This window comes from Festucalex cinctus, chromosome 17 (assembly GCF_051991245.1).
Source record: "Festucalex cinctus isolate MCC-2025b chromosome 17, RoL_Fcin_1.0, whole genome shotgun sequence".
Lineage (NCBI taxonomy): Eukaryota > Metazoa > Chordata > Actinopteri > Syngnathiformes > Syngnathidae > Festucalex > Festucalex cinctus.
The window spans coordinates 19,076,688-19,093,306 of NC_135427.1; the positions used below are offsets into that span (position 1 = coordinate 19,076,688).

The following is a 16,619-nucleotide window of genomic DNA, read 5'->3' on the forward strand; positions in this document are numbered from 1 at the left end:
TCTACCAGACGGAATGATGATGTCGGCGCAACACACAGAAACCAGCGGCATGATGACCCGCCAAATCACCAAGGAAGTGGTCCAGAGGAGCGTCATGGGAGGGAGCACCGTCACAAAGAAAATGTTTTACGAGTCCTAAAAGAACATGTTCATTCATTTTGCCTCAATTTGCATTCCAAATAGTCCAAATGTTTCATATTCTCTTTTGAAAAGAGAAATGTGCTTGATGTACAGGATGGATTCATGATTATGCATGTGTGAGATTGTGGTACCAAAAGTACTTGTGTGGTTTAAAAAAAAAAAAAAAAAAAAAAAAAATCATGTCTGTTACAAACTTTGACCACTCGTTTCTTGAGGTTTATCTTTACTCTTTTTATATTATTGTTTTCGTTTCACTTCGCGGACACACAGTGTATCTAAACCAGGCAGGTAATCTGACGGTGGTTAATCCAGAATGACACTACACCCTTGCGATCCTAGTCTGGTCAATCTGTTGTGTCTCCACAACATTCCGTGACAATGTCTGGTTAACATATTTAGAGAAGCACAATAACTTGCTTTTATTCCGAACGTTTATTATTTGCCTCAAGTGGTTTTATTTGTGAGTGACTGAGCAAGTTGTGGCACATTAAGGGGAGTGTTGTGCAAAAGAATTTAACAAAATCCAGCGGCATGAATAGACAAACGTGCCAAATATAAATCTATATTTTAAAGCAAAATGAATGGTTTCACTATTTTATAAGATGTTTTATACTCCATGTACTTTAACTTTCTACTACTTTTTTTTTTTTTTTTTTATGCTGTTCATTTGGAGCAATTGCATATAAGACAAAAAGATTGTATTTGCTTTAGTGCACAAATATAGTCAAGCTGTACTTGCATCTACATTCTATATTTTTGCTTTTACAAAATTTGATAGTGGAAAAATGGATGAATTAAAAAAAACAATCACTTTTACACATGCGCTTGCATAAATACTTTCTGTATGTCAAATCTATTGCACTTAATAAAGATCTTCTAAAATATGTTGATGTATTTGGGTTATTTATTGACGTAGTGAGAGAGACGCAAAAACACTCAGCAAACAAGCAAGCAACTTTTTACATGGAATTCTGTGCACATGCACTTATTTTCTTTCAAAGCAGCTTTGGGAAAAGCACAATTACACTTCTGTGTTTTGCCTTGAGTCAGCATTTTTATCAAGCTTCATGTACAAAAGAAATCCGCCCTGCAAATACAACTCATTAAAAAAAAGGTTAAACTCTCAGATACTTTTAACTGTATAAAAAACGATTCTACTCAACATATACTATAATTCAACACTAGATAGTAAAAAGTAAATATTTTACAGAAAATCCATGAATCCAGTAGAGAATTTAGCCCTTTTCTATCTATTAATTCCCTTGACAGATTTAGTGATGGGAAAATGAAGCTTCATGAAGCACTAGCAATATTTTTTTACTCCTCTAGATGGTGCTCTTGGTTCAAATATAAATGCTGGTGCAGTAGAAATTGATTAAATTTCGATTGCATCTTTAACTTAAAACAAGAGTGCCATCTAGAGGAGTAAAAAATATATATATATAGAATATATACGTCTATATCGCAAGTGCTTCATGAAGCTTCATTTGTCCGTCAAGCCCTTGGTGGCATCAGCATTTTTCTATCCTCTGATTGGTTGGTCAGAAAAACCATTTTTTACAGTCAACTTCAAACATGTCCGTAGCATTCAGCACAAAATAATATTTAATAATCAGCTCAATATGATTTTTTTTTCTTTAAATGTTTTTGACTTGTTATAAAATAAATATTGATTCAAAAGTGCGCCAGATGATGGTCACTTGGAATTTATCGTCGACTATTCACCAAATAAAAGAATTACTTTGGCACATTTTGTAGCATAGGCGATCAGAAATCTATTTGTGTAAAGATTTACTGTTTTGTGCTCAGGCAAACATAATAAAAGTAGTAGTTTGTTGCCAAGGAACTATGATAGACAAAAGTAGTGATTTGCCACCATCTTATCATGACATCTTGGTGACCAGGAACTAAGTTGAAGTGAGTAGAGGATTTTCTCCTAGACAAAATGAGTGTTTTGTCTCCATCTTGTAGCGCCTGTATGCAATTTCAATTTGTCACTGGGGGAGCATTAATTACTCTTGGATTATTACGGTTCACAGCAGGCGGGGATTTGTCCTTCCACTCTAATGCGTTTTTGATGGTTTTTATAACGGCGATAGTTACCGGTAAAGATTAGGATCAGGTTAGCTAAGTCCCCCAAATCCATAGTCAGCCACTTTCTCAAACCGTAACCAAAGCGTTGTGTGACGTGGTGCAGTTTAATTCCAGAGGCACGGTCCAGGACAGAAGCAACGTTGTTTGACCCCAGCAGGCCTGATCACCAAGTCCTGAAGCACCTCCACAGTCCCAAATATGGGGACAAGTTCCTCCGAGAACTTGCCGTTGAAGGTGTACACGTGCGAGCGCTTGTCGACGTCATAGAAGGACAACTGGCCCTGCTCGTAGTCCAGGTACACGCCGACTTTGCTGGGCGCCAGCGCCAGAGGCAGCGAGGTGGCGGGCACCGTCAAGGCCTTCAGATCCTTGCCCCTCTCCAGGCGGAGGGTCAGGTAGCCCGCGTCTGTGTTGAGAGAGCGGAAGCCCCGCCTCACGGCGGACGCTTTGGCCATGCCCAGCCGCCAGTCCCGCTGGCCCACCTCCACCTCCCAGTAGTGGCGTCCGGAGGCGAAGCACTCCCGACCGGCGGCGCACCACCAGCCGTCGAAGCGGCCGTTGCAACGCGGGACGTCGCGGCGCTCCAGGCCGCATCGCATGCTCTTTTCGTCGCTGGAGATCAGAAGGTCCGGGTTGGCGGAGTCCGGGTCCAGCGTCACGTCCTCTGTGGTGTCGTTGGAAAATCACTCAAGATTAGAACGTGCCAACTCTGACCATGATACTTGTTCAAGAAGATGTACACACCTGAGGCCTCACAGATCCAGTTCCACACTGTCAAGGACAAACATTAACATCTATTAAGAATAGTCATTGGATTTTATTTACTGTATACTGTATGTGTCAGCTTAAGACTTTTGGCCACTTGCTGAAATATTTTTTCCAAGGCAATTAATTATTGGAGTACATATGAATTAAACTACACATTATATTGGTGTTATTTTTATTATTAAATATTTGATTTGATTTAATTTCAGACGGGACTTTCGGGTGGAATCACATTTGCAGTAACCACAGTAACCAACTGTGGTGTTGATGAGATTACTTGGGTTTCCTTTGTGCTGTTACTCAATAGTTTGTTAGTACAGGTACTTCACTTTTTTACTTTACTTTTGTTACTTAGTTAATGAGAACGGCACCCTTAGTTAGTTAGTTAGTTAGTTAGTTAGTTAGTTAGTTAGTTAGTTAGTTAGTTAGTTAGTTAGTTAGTTAGAAAACTAACAGAATGTGAGTTAGTAATTTGTTACCTTAATACATTAGTTACTTGGTACCCACATTACTTAGTTTGTTTTTCAAAACTCACCAAATCTGAGTTAGTACCCTTCTACCTTAAGAAATTAGTAACTTTGTACACAGTAGTTAGTTAGTTAGTTAGTTAGTTAAGAGAATTTGAGTAAGTACAAATTTACCTTAATAGATTAGTTACTTGGTACCCACATTAGTTAGTTTGTTCTTCAAAACTCACTGAATCTGAGTTAGTTAGTACCCTTGTACTTTAATGAATTAGTAACTTGGTACATACAATAGTTAGTTAGTTAGTTAGTTAGTTAGTTAGAAAACTAACAGAATCTGAGTTAGTAAAGTTTTACCTTAATAAATTAGTTACTTGGTACCCATATTAGTTTGTTCTTCAAAACTCAACAAATCTGTTAGTGCCCTTCTACCTTAAGAAATTAGTAACTTTGTACCCAAATTAGATAGTTAGTTAGTTAGTTAGTTAGTTAGTTAGTTAGAAAACTAACAGAATCTGAGTTACTAAAGTTTTACCTTAATAAATTAGTTACTTGATATCCACATTAGTTAGTTTCTTCTTCAAAACTCGCCGAATCTGAGTTAGTACCCTTGTACATTAATAAATTAAATTAACAACTTTGTACCCATGTTAGTTAGTTAGTTAGTTAGTTAGTTAGTTAGTTAGTTAGTTAGTCAAGAGAATTAGAGTTACTACAATTTTACCTTAATACATTAGTTACTTGGTACCCATATTAATTAGTTTGTTCTTCAAAACTCACTGAATCTGAGTTAGTTAGTACCCTTCTACCTTAAGAAATTAGTAACTTGCTACCAACAATAGTTAGTTAGTTAGTTAGTTAGTTAGTTAGTTAGTGTTATGGAAAATATAATTTAGTAAGTAATTTTAATTAATCAGGATTAATCGCATAATTAAAAAGGCTTTTTAATCAACATTTTTGCCCGCCATATTTAAAGAGCACTTTACGTGTTAATTCTTTCGACATTTAATGTTATGAGGACGTCTTCATCATTTTTTGATCCACTGCACAAGCTCATCCTATATACATCCTGTAACCAGTTAATTACTTGCATAATTTAAAATGGGGAAGAAAATAACATGACATGAACAAATATTCTGAATGTCATACTCAAACATTTATTAAATGCTTTACTTTAATGCACATACTTAAACGTGGTCAAACACAACCTGTGCTTCCTTTAACGTAACCATCCTCTGTCAAGCTAAAGGATCATCTGCGGTCAAAATTAATAGTTTGATTAATCTGCGTTAATACAATAATTTGTAGTGATTAATTAATTAGAAACGCTTTAACTTTGATAGCGCTAGTATTAACATAAGTTTATACTGTATTGTGGACACCTGTATTTTCTTGAACAATGGGCTTTTCACTTCTTGTACATGAAGCAAAAGCGTAGTAACCTTGACTGATAAGCTTGCTCGGAACGGACTGCTTGCTTTCCTGCCTAGCTGACCCTCCCTTTCTCCTCCCAAAACCTAACCAGGCTGCATAAACAATCTTCCCATGATAATTTACTGGGTACACGCTCACAGATCACGTCTTGTAGACTGCTCTGTAATTTTTTTCTGACATTTTTTTTTTACATTCATCTTGCTTAACTATTGTAAATTCCACAATGTTGTTGTGTACCTTTGTACCTTAATAAATTACAAGTAGTTACTTATGGTAATGATCACTGTGTCTTGCCATGTTGCTGCCTCCTTTTTTTTTTTTTTTTGGTCATCGGGTACTTATTTTGCCCCTTTTTACGAGTCTTTCCCTGAATAAGGTGATTTTCTGTTGCTACTTTGTTGTCCAATATTTTTCCCTGAATACGGTGACTTTCTAATGATGCTTTGTTTCTAGTTTTTTCCCTTGAGTAAAGAGACTTTTGGTTGCTACTTTGTGAACAAATAAACTGTCCACACCTGTTTTCTCTGCAACCTGGCCTTGTTTTTTCACCTCACAACAACTTTGTGACCTACATTTATGGATTTAGTTAGTTACTCTGGAAACTCAGCGAATCAGGTATGATAAATTAGTTACTTTTTACCCACATGTAGTTAGTTAGTTAGTGCATGGTACTCGGCCGTAACTTTTCATTAGTTCTGTCATTAGTTCATTCATTCAAATTTTGTTCCTCCTGTGCATCTAGTAACAGCTTCACACAACGTGCAACAAAAGGGAATAAAACTGTTTGACCTCCTGTAAAATTGTATTGTATTATTTCAATGATTGTATTTCATGTTTTATGTCCAGACTTTGTTCCAGCAGTGGTTGCTATTAAAGTGGTCTACTAAGAAAGCTGAGCAAGTTTGTCAGTTTCACACTAATCTATCACGTCTGCTTACCACCATGGGGGATGTAGTGGACAGCATCTGAAAAATGGAGGGGGAAAAAAAAAAAAACATGCTTCAGCCATCTTGCAAAAACTCCAACATGCTTTAATGCATTTCTTTCTAATTAGATATTGATGATGATTAACCTGACGAGCAGTGACTCACTCACTCACTCCCTTTAAGCTGATTTTCCACTGCCATCCTAGCTCCTTCATTGACTACAGTGCTCATTCATGCGCTAACGGTAAATATGATCACATTTAAATGTATACTTAGATAAGAAGACATCTCACCCATGTTGTGGTTTCTCTGCTTTCTGACCAGCCATTCCTTTGTCACATCCTCCTGAACACGCACAATGAAAGGACAAACAAGTTAGATTCCTTTTGGCGTTTCTTATCGTTCAACTTCATCAGTTAGTTCAGGACCTTGACAGTACTTTCTGCATTCATCACGACCAGCATGACAAGCTCCAAAGCAGGGAGCAGGTTGGGCAGACGTCCCCTCTTCCACTGGAACTCCAAATCGTCCAGCATCATCAGCACCGGCTCACCAGGCCACACGGTGGGCTACAAGACGAGATTAGACCATGAACGCTCACTTGAGGCTTTCCTAAGTATGATGAGGATGACTGTCAAGGGCGGCTTTATCATAATCATCTTTCTCAGGCTGGGTCAGACTTTAATCGGCAGGTAAGCAGCATTCTCACCTGAGGCCTGCTTTTAATTTCCCGTGTCCACTCCATGATGACTCTTTTGTGAGGCCCCATATCACACTCCCCTCCAGCTTCCAGGATGCAAAGGAGGTGACCCCTCCAGTCTCTCTTTTCCGACCTGTGGTAGCGGCAGTCTGACAGGCTGGCTTTTGGCTACACATGACATAAAAGTGTAGTTTAGTAGACTAGCACACTGTTAAACAGAGGGCAAATACAGGTCCAGATAGTAAAAACCCTGCCACAGTTTGGCTTTAGCCCTTTGTGCTAGCTAGCTAGCTAGCTTGCTCCCTAGCAGGTAAACGAGCGCACGGGGAGCTAGCTAGCTAGTACCTGGGGTAAATGTCGAACTGTGGCAGGATTTTCACTTTCTGCACCTAAATTTGCCACCTCTTCTGTTAAATATCATGACATATTTAAATTTTTTCACCATGTGTGGGTTTTAAAAACAACTAAAATCATTTTGTTGATGGTCGGAAGTCGGACTTTTTCGACTTCAAACCAGGAAGTGTGTACGGGAACGCCCCCTTGAACTCGCACTTGCTAATGCTGCATTCGAGGATGGTCGGAAGTCGGAAATATCCGAGTTGAAACTTCCCAGTTCCGACCTCAAAGCGTTCGAGGTGAAAGTAAACAACCAAAATGGCGGCTAGTGATAAATTGTTTTTTATTTTGGTCCTCAAAACTCAATTTGACCTACAGGAAACTTACCTTTTTGCAATTTTGCTTCATTGTTTTAATCTTATTTCATAAGCATTCTATACAGTTAAGTAGTTTACTGTATAATTTCATGCAGGGATGTAGCGGCAATACTGTCACTTACGTTGCGTTACATGAAGTTTTGGTGAATATTTATGAATGAAGAAAGCTATCTAGTTTTATACTCGAGTAAATTGTGTTTTGCCATTCAGAGTGACGTCACATTGTAGTCCGCCGGTGAAGTCGGGGTCCTTGGTTTTTTCCGACTTCGCGAGAGGAATTTCCAAGTTCAAGGGGTCGTTCCCGGACGCACTTCCTGGTTTGAACTCGGATATTTCCGACAATCCTCGAATGCAGTATAAGTCGGGGGGGGAAAAGTACCCCGACTTCACTGACGTCACTCTACAATTGCGACAATTTGGAAAAACAGACCGTGAATGGTAAAACACAATTTACCCTAATATAAAACTAGATAGCGTTTTTCATTCATAAATATTCAACATAACGTCACATACCACAACGCACGCGGCGCCGCAATCTCCCTGCATGCAATTGAACTACTGAACTGTATAAAATGCTGATTAAATAAAATAAAAACAATAAATGAATCAAATTTGTGAGAAAGTAAGTTTGCTGGAGGTCAAAATGAATTTTGAGGACCAAAATAAAAAAAAAAACAATTCATCACTAGCCTCCATTTTGGTTGTTTACTTTCGCCTCGAACGCTTTCAGGTCCGGAACTGGGGGAAAGAAAAAAAACCGAACATCCTTGAATGTAGCATTAATTTCCCATCTGAAGGGGGCGGCCATTTTGCCACTTTGCTGCTGACTGAAAATGACATCACAGCTGCTTACGTAACGACCAATCACCCCTCATCTGTTTTCTGAGTTTGCTCATCTGAAGTTCGCAAGCTGAGCCGTGATTGGTCGTTACCTGAGGCCTGAGCAACTGTGATATCATTTTAAAGTGGCAAAATGGCCGCCCCCTGAGATGGTTAAAAACGGGTGGATTTTGCTGCTTAATTCATATTCCAAACACACAATATTAATCAGAATATTTAGACAAGCGGGGCTGCAAAGAACATTTTTGGGTTGACTTCCTATTTAATGAAATTTTACATGAAGGAGAAAGTACTTTTCCTCCTTTTGTTGTTTTGCACTTTGTGTCACATTTGTTTCAAATTCATTTCCAACACTAAGTAATAATTTAATGTACTTGTACCTGCACTTTCCTCTCCAGCACAGCGGCCCACTCAACAATAAAGTCCCGACACAAGCTGGCTGGCCAGACGTCCTCATTGGCCCATATATGTTGGAGAATGTTGGACCTCTAAATTAGAAGCACAAAACAGAGACTCGTGTTTAGGAAGGCAATAATTTATCAATATTGTAAGTGCAAATTTGGACACCTGGGAAAGTCAAGAGGAGGTTACCTGGCAAATTTTGCTGAGTTCTCGGGCCAGCTCCATGATAAATAACTGACTTTCCACCAGCTGCTCTTTTTTTTCCAGCCTCACTCGCTTGCGGGACTCCTGGAGCCAAGAAAAAGCCGATTAAAGCTCATTTTGGAGAGAAGCGTCGCTCCGATTCAGCACAAATTCAATGCCATACCTTGAGTCGGCTCTTGAGCTTTTTGGCCGGTTCAATGAGGAATTGCAGACATTCTTTCATCATGCTGGCAGATTTAAATTGGAGGCCCGAGTCCTGTGGAGCGATAATAAAAAGCTTGAGGCGACTGGCACTCACCCTTGCGAGGAGGCTGACTCGGCTCGCATCGCCCACACAAATCAATGCAATGTAATTTATAAGAGGAAAGAGAGTGCGAGTGGAGCACTGCAGGACTTTTAGCACATCGCTGTGTCCACAGTGAGCACATTATCAGGTATATGAGGCGAGGAAGAGGAGCGGATAGAAGAGGACCCCCACTAAAATACACATGACTTTATGACACGTGGGTGATATTCATGGGAAAAAATAAATAATGTCAATAACGGGAGGCAATGAGTAGTGCAAAAGCTGTCTAAATATGAAAGTGGAGCCATAAAATATTGATTCTTCAAGATAGATAGATAGATAGATAGATAGATAGATAGATAGATAGTTTAACATATAGATAGTTTAACATATATTCTGAGCTATTGCAAACAAAATGTGCATTCTAAAACTGTAATAACTAGACCTGTGAGGAGCATATTAGGGATCTATTAAAAATGGATACAAAAAATTGCATCAAACCTCAGGTCAACAAACAGCAACAAAAATTAATGGAAAGGTGTTTGTGTTTAAAAAAAATAAATAAAATAAAAAGATAATAATAATGATGCAAATTACAGTAGCCTATTTTACACCTCACAATGAGCCCCGTTTTTGTTTATTTGTGCTGAGCAAATGTCAGAGGAGCCGTGAGCAGGCAAGGAGCAGAAAGATTAAAGGGAATCCAGGATTAGCACTCATGTGTTGGTAGGCCAAACACAGATATTATAGTTTCCATATAGCTACAACCATCTCTGCACGTCAGTGATATTAACGAAGTCACAATAACAATAACATGCACATAATTGCTGATAGGTACAAAAAGATTCTATATACGCACTATACAATATTTCTACGTCGTAGTTCAGACGAGGTAATATAACAACAAAACGTGCACGGACACGTGCAGAGCAGCAATATTAACAACAATGATTGAGAATAATTATAGAATATTGGCATTTTTTAAGTCACTGACCTTCGAGAGAGTGAAATGTTCCTTACTAATAACTTTGCAATCTCCTTCCAGAGACCTGTGAGCACTTGGACTGAGTCAGGAGCGAATGAGCGCTTTCGCTTTCTCCGTTTTGAACGGCACTGGACTGCAGGTTGCTATTACGACCGCTGAGGGGCGCTACAGCTTTATAAACAGCTGACGTCATTTGTTTTGAGGTCTTCCTAAATGTAAGTTTTTTTTCTTAGACATTGGTGGTCTTTAAATGAATTATTATAAACACGGCATGGTTGCATTTCATTCGACGCGTTTTTCTTTTCTTTTTCTTTTCTTTTTTTTTTTTAAATTAAGACGCGTTCTAAAATCCACACAATTGGAAAGAGTCTTTAAACGCACCATCGTTCACTGTAGACGCCAAGATGCCACCACAGTTGACAAACTGCTTAGCATTCAGGCGGCGATCATTTTGAACTCTCACAATTATTGGTGTCATATTCTACTCATCTCATATCAAATGAGGCTCCTCATATAAATGAGGTATGAGGACAGTTCGTTCAACGCACGACGCGGAAGTGAGGCTTTTGCTCCGTCAATATGGCACCCAGAGATCCACTTCTCAGCGCCCTCAAAGGTAAAGACGACTTCTACAACACATTACGGTGGTGGTATCAATGTTTTGTTTTTCCTCCTCGCCAGTGTGCTTGTTGAACCTGCAGTCTGATGATGGGCAGACGGTGACGGACAGCAACCCTCACCTCACCTCTTGCTGCCAGCTTCTTGAGTTGGTACTCAGGAAAGGACTCCAACGTTGGTGTCTGTTTATGTACTGCTACCATTTTGTATTACTTTAAAAAAATAATAACAAGCATTTTGTTCATTCTTTCCAGAGCCGGTCCTCAGTCTTCGTCGTAGAGACTACTGGCAATGTTTTGAGCAGCTTCTCCTCCAAGATACATGTGGCAGGTCTGATAGAAGAGATGAAACATAATTGGACTTAAATACAAATGCATATTGTCTGACCTATTGTTTTCGTAGGCTGTATACTCTGGCATGGGCTGTGGAACAGACTAAAACTTGCCGGAAGCTGATCTCATCTCAGGGCCGAGGTCGTTACCTGCTAAGATTGGGTCTCAGCCGTAAGACCCTGCCACAGTTCATCACTCACCTCCTGCACACGCCCGGAATCTTGGAGGTCAGATACAGTCTTTGTTTGAGGGGTTGTCAGGAAAACAAGTTCAAAAATCTTTTTGTCAATCAATAGTGATGATAGCTCATTTTTAAAATACATTTTGAAGACTTTAAATCCAAAACATTTTACATGGGGGGAAAAAAACAAGAAAAAGTGCAATGAAATGACACACCAGGTTCTAATCACCTAATTAAGATAACAAACATCAATGCACTAATAGATTACATCAATATTTTATCAGGACTGCTGACAAACAAATTATCTATTCACAAACAAAACAAAAGTTTATCTTGACCGCCAGCCATGTTTGTTTACTCTTGACTTGAATGCTCTCAGATCTGACCTCATTATCTTCTATTGGTTGTTTCAAATTAAGCATTTTAACTTGTGATTGGGATACAATGTGGTCATGTAAGATGTCGTCTACGCATTCTTGTTTGTCAATCGAACAAACGACTGCAGTTTTCTCCCTCCTCAGTGGTACAACCCAGCCTTCTCAATCCTCAGGAATGAAGAATTTTCAGGTGAATATTTGTACTTCTTGTTAAAAACAGAAGGTTAAACAAAAGCTTTGGAAATAGATCAAGTCAAATGTCAACATGTCTGCCTCTTCCAGAACCTTTCATGTCCCTGCTGTTGGTTCTCTCACAAATGAAGTTTGAACTGGACATGGGGGTCGGTGCTGTTTTATTACTTAACCAGTTCATTTGACGTATTTTTTGAACTATAAATCGCTCAGTTGAAAAAAAAATAAAAATAAAAAAACTTTAATTAAAAATATGTTTTATAGCAGAGTCCTTGAATGAATCTGTGAATCAGCTTCCTGACATAAATGTCTCTATACAGAATTGCAGTTTTTTGGATGAAAGCTGGCTTTTACCGGTAACCATACTATCACTTTATTATTTATTATGTAAACCTTAATCACAAAACGAGTAAAAATATTTTGTTTTTTTCCCAGGTGTGTGACATATATGAAGTGGTGCCATGTCGACAGGTGGGAATGATCTTTAGGTTTGTATTATCTAATATGTAAGCGTCATTGATTGCATCTGTTCTTTACAGGTGTCAGAAAAATGATTTTATTACCTCACAATCTGTTTATTAGTTACCTCAATGGGCGCGTCTTCCTTCTGGACATGATATCTGGCAGCCAGGTGCATGTTGACAAGTTTATAAGCCGTGGTGATGTCATTGACGAAATCAATGGGACCTGTCTGAGGAATGCCAAGAACGGACAGGTAGGGAAGTTCTTCAACTTGTCTCTTGTGCAGTTCGAGACTACTAAATGCATTTTATTGCCATTTTAAATGCTACACCAGGGGTCTGCAACCTGTGGCTCTGGAGCCACATTTGGCTCTCCTGTGGCTCTCGAAAAAAGAAATTTGTATAAAAAAAAAAAAAAAAAAGTGTGTGTGTGTGTATATATATATATATATATATATATATATATATATATATATATATATATATATATATATATATATATATATATATATTTATTTATTTATTTATTTATTTTATTTTATTTTATTTTACATGATTTATTTTTAGATAAAATATTCTGTAAATGAATTGATTGACATTTTTTTTTAAGATGTCAGGAAAGGAGAGACAAAAGGTACGTAGATGAAAAAGGTTTTAAAACCTAAAAATGTCCAAAAAGAAATTACCATAAAGTGTCCATAAAATTGCCCAGTCAGAAAATGTATTTTTAAAAAAGCAAAAAATAAAATGCTTAAAAAGTAACTATACAATGTCCAAAAACACAAGATGAAATCCTGAAATTTACCATAAGATCTGCACAAAATTGCCAAAAAAAAAAATTGAAATTGATTTAAGGCATGAAATAAAGCCTTCAACAAGTAACCATAAAATGTCAAAAAAATAAAGAAGAAATCCCGAAGATTACCACAAGATCTGCACAAAAGAAGCCACAAAAAAATCTGAACTTGATTTAATACAGGAAATAAACCTTCCAAAAGTAACTATAAAATGTCCAAAAACAAAATAAAATTACCATGAAATTGCCCAGTCAGCTGCGATTGGTTGGCAACCAGTCCAGAGTGTCCCCCGCCTACTGCCCAGAGCCAGCTGAGATAGGCGCCAGCAGCCCCCGCGACCCTTGTGAGGAATAAGCGGTCAAGAAAATGGATGGATGGATGCCCAGTCAGAAAATTTTATTTTTAAAAAAGCAAAAAAAATAAAATGTTTAAAAATTAACTATAAAATGTCCAAAAACAAAAGAAGAAATCCTGAAAATTATCATAAGATCTGCACAAAATTGCCACAAAAAAATAATAATCTGAAATTGATTTAAGGAAGGAAAAACAACCTTCAACAAGTAACCATAAAATGTTCAAAAACAAACGAAGAAATCCTGAAAATTACCATAAGATCTGCACAAAATTGCCACAAAAAATAACAATAATTTGAAATTGATTTAATGCAGGAAACAAAACCTTCAAAAAGTAACCATAAAATGTCCAAAAACAAAAGGAAAAAGTCCCAAAAAATACCATGCAATGTACACAATTGATAAAAATGTAAAAAATTGATTAAAAAAAAAAAAATAGGCAGAAAAGAAAACGTTCAAAAAGTAACTATAAAAGGTCCAAAAACATAAGAAGAAATCCCGAAATTTACCATAAAGTCTGCACAAAATTGCCCAGAAAATAAAAATTAAAAAAAATCTGAACTTGATTTAAGGCAGGAAAGTCAACCTTCAAAAAGTAACCATAAAATGTCCAAAAACACAAGAAGAAATCCCAAAAATTACCATTAGAGCTGCACAAAATTGCCACAAAAAAATCTGAAATTGATTTAATGTAGGAAATAAAACCTTCAAAAAGTAACCATAAAATGTCCAAAAACAAAAGAAAAAGTCCCAAAAATGACCATGCAATGTACACAATTGCTAAAAATGTCAAAAATGTATAGAAAAAAAAAATAGGCAGAAAATCAAGAAGGAATCCCAAATATTGACATAAAATAAAATATACACAAAAATTGCCAAAAATTTCTGAAAATTGCTAGCAAAATAGAAAAAGTCAAAAAAATAGCCATAAAATTTCCAAAAAGGAAGAAGAGGCAGAAAATTATCATATGTCCATAAAATTGTAAGAAATTTGATAGAAAGTGAGAAAATTTTAAAAATGTATGAAAAATTACCAAAAATAAATAAATAAATAAATAAAATCTGAGAACGGAAGACGAAAGGTTGAAGAAATGAATCTCAAAAGTATTGGATGCTACATATTTTTCTGTTACAGTGCAGCTCTTTTGACAGTAAAGGGTGCCGACCCCTGACTAAGTCCTATGTGTGGTAGGCAGATGTGGTTGTATCCCGGCTGAAAGGCTGCTTCCTGACCATCCGCATCGTGCGCTGGCGAGCCCGGGACGGCACGGTGTACCGTCCTCTGGTCAAACTGCTGCGGACTCTGAAGATAGACAAACCGTGGCTGCAACTCGGTCCCGCCCCCTGCCAGCAGCTTGCTGCGAATGACCAGAGAACCTCTGCTCCAACGCAGTGTCTCAAAGAGGGAAGGCAAGTCGGGGCAAGAACCGACTGGTAAAATCAAATACGACTGACGTAAACATTCTCGTCTCTCCTTGGCAGGATTGTGTACATTGTCCAGTTCTTGGGGGAAAAAAACATTGGAATGGTAAGTCATGCTAATGATTGAAGGGCGTGTCAGGCTTTTTTGATTGTGACACATATTTTGCTATTTTAGTTTGGAGCCAAGGAGGTGTTGCAGTTTGCGATTTCACACGTGTTGCAAGAAAACCTGCCAAGCAAGGTTATTACACCGCTCCCCTGCTTGGGGCATTTAAAAGCTGTTCTTCTTATCCATTCAAATGTAAACACAAACACTGTGCTTTGTTCCACAGGAAGTGCATTTAGATATGCAGGAAACGCACTTAACATGTACAGAGAGCAGCAGTAAACTGGTGGGTATATTATACAACACTACATTTATTGCAAGATTTTTTTTGTTTGTTTTTTGTTTCAATTCTCAAAATGTTGAATTTCTGTAGACACTGTGTGAACATCACTATCCCGATATATCATGTGTTGGGAGGTACACTCAGCCAGATTACACGATATTGGGCTTTTGCGTCATGTAAGTATGAAATGTACATGTTTGGATGCTAATGTCTAAATCAGAGGTGTCAAACTCATATTAGCTCAGGGGCCGCATGGAGGAAAATATATTACCAAGTGGGCCGGATCGGTAAAATAACGGTATATAATTTTTGCCGTCACTTATACGCAGATTTTTGCTATTTTCGTGGGCTAGTCCAAAATCATGGAGCTCAACTGTAATCATACTGTTCCAAAAAAATAGCATGAATGCACTCCTGGCTTTTTTCCTGTATTTTGACTGATTTTTGCAAGGCCCACAGAATATTGTGTTCTGTTGTTATAAAAACTTGGAACCTACCAAAAGAAAGATTTAGCGTCTCTTCTTTCATCAGGAAAAAAAGTATTTCTATCTGTTTCTGTTTTGAAGCAATAAGCATTAGAATATAGCTAAGTTTCATCATTATTTACATTCCTGGTGAAAACACTGACAAGAGCTTGTTACAACATGGCCCTGCTTGATCTCTTATACTCTGCTGCCACATGCTGGCTGTTTTTGTAATAACTACCATTGATTCAACAGTTCTCTTCAGTTCAGAGGCTGCATCAAAGCCTTCTGTATGCACTATCATTTATAAAAAAAAAATAAATAAATAAAAAAAGTATAAATACGTCTTTGGAACACTTAATATTTAAAATAGAACACATTTATACATTTTTGGGAGCAAATGAGTTAATGTTATAAGGATGTTAATCCTTGTCATACCTGTTGTTACCAATAATTAATTTGTCGTATTTAACATGTTTATGTCGGTCTATGATTTAAAAAAAAAATAAACCGTAAATTGAAGTTGTGTAAAATAATGACATCCAGGACGATTCACCATACAAGTTACGTTGCTCATCTGATGACTGCTTGTGAGATTATAAATTTATGTTTTGATTGTGGCCAGCTGATTAATTGGTCGCCCTTTGCGGTCCTGATCCGCCCCGCATCTTTGACACCCCTGGTCTAAATTGTCAGTGTAGGAACAGTAGTGGGTGGATACAGATTTGACATTTTCAGACGATTTAAGTTAGATGTAGCATTGCTAGAAAGTGGTATGGATGTAAACAATTGTACCCAAATAAAAGTAAATTCAACTGTGATGTCATCCTAAGTAACAGACCAGAGCGTGAAACACCGTCCAACTCCCAAACAAGCTTCAACTGCGTGGCGCTCAAAACTGCTAGCAGCAAGGAGTGTGAAGATATAGTTTGTCGTATAGGTAAGACAAAACATGCTTAGTTTACATACATAGTAATGAAACTAATGTGTAAAAATTTCTCTTGCAGCCACTGGCTTCAAGCACACGGAGTGGTTTGTATGATGTGTAAATAAACAGTCAAAACTCAAAAAGAGCGCAT

At 37.7% G+C, this 16,619-nt stretch overlaps 3 protein-coding genes across 7 annotated transcripts in view; 2 read left to right on the plus strand and 1 right to left on the minus strand.

Annotated features, from left to right (window-relative positions):
- Positions 1-1,025, plus strand: part of itgb4 (integrin, beta 4) — a 40,830-nt gene extending 39,805 nt beyond the window's left edge. For all 5 annotated transcript variants that reach the window (XM_077502427.1, XM_077502428.1, XM_077502426.1 and 2 more), the window contains one exon: positions 9-1,025. In XM_077502427.1, coding sequence (XP_077358553.1) covers positions 9-139 — 131 coding nt within the window. In that variant the 3' untranslated portion in view covers positions 140-1,025. The remainder of the gene's footprint in view (positions 1-8) is intronic.
- Positions 253-10,104, minus strand: LOC144004837 (butyrophilin subfamily 1 member A1). Its single transcript, XM_077502438.1, has 10 exons — positions 9,964-10,104; positions 8,847-8,939; positions 8,669-8,767; positions 8,458-8,565; positions 6,534-6,692; positions 6,253-6,393; positions 6,118-6,169; positions 5,837-5,863; positions 2,980-3,006; positions 253-2,899 (listed from the first exon to the last, which is right to left on the minus strand). Exons 2-10 carry the CDS (start codon positions 8,907-8,909, stop codon positions 2,340-2,342), a joined length of 1,236 nt encoding a protein of 411 aa, XP_077358564.1. The 5' UTR covers positions 8,910-8,939; positions 9,964-10,104; the 3' UTR covers positions 253-2,339.
- Positions 10,105-10,242: 138 nt separating this feature from the next.
- LOC144004836 (uncharacterized) lies at positions 10,243-16,611 on the plus strand. Its single transcript, XM_077502437.1, has 16 exons — positions 10,243-10,570; positions 10,636-10,746; positions 10,827-10,902; positions 10,975-11,131; positions 11,607-11,652; positions 11,745-11,803; positions 11,975-12,010; positions 12,090-12,142; positions 12,237-12,369; positions 14,458-14,675; positions 14,748-14,793; positions 14,863-14,928; positions 15,020-15,079; positions 15,167-15,252; positions 16,374-16,480; positions 16,548-16,611. The coding sequence occupies exons 1-16, from the start codon at positions 10,534-10,536 to the stop codon at positions 16,580-16,582; spliced, it is 1,326 nt and encodes a 441-aa protein (XP_077358563.1). The 5' UTR covers positions 10,243-10,533; the 3' UTR covers positions 16,583-16,611.
- The last annotated feature ends 8 nt before the right edge of the window (positions 16,612-16,619 follow it).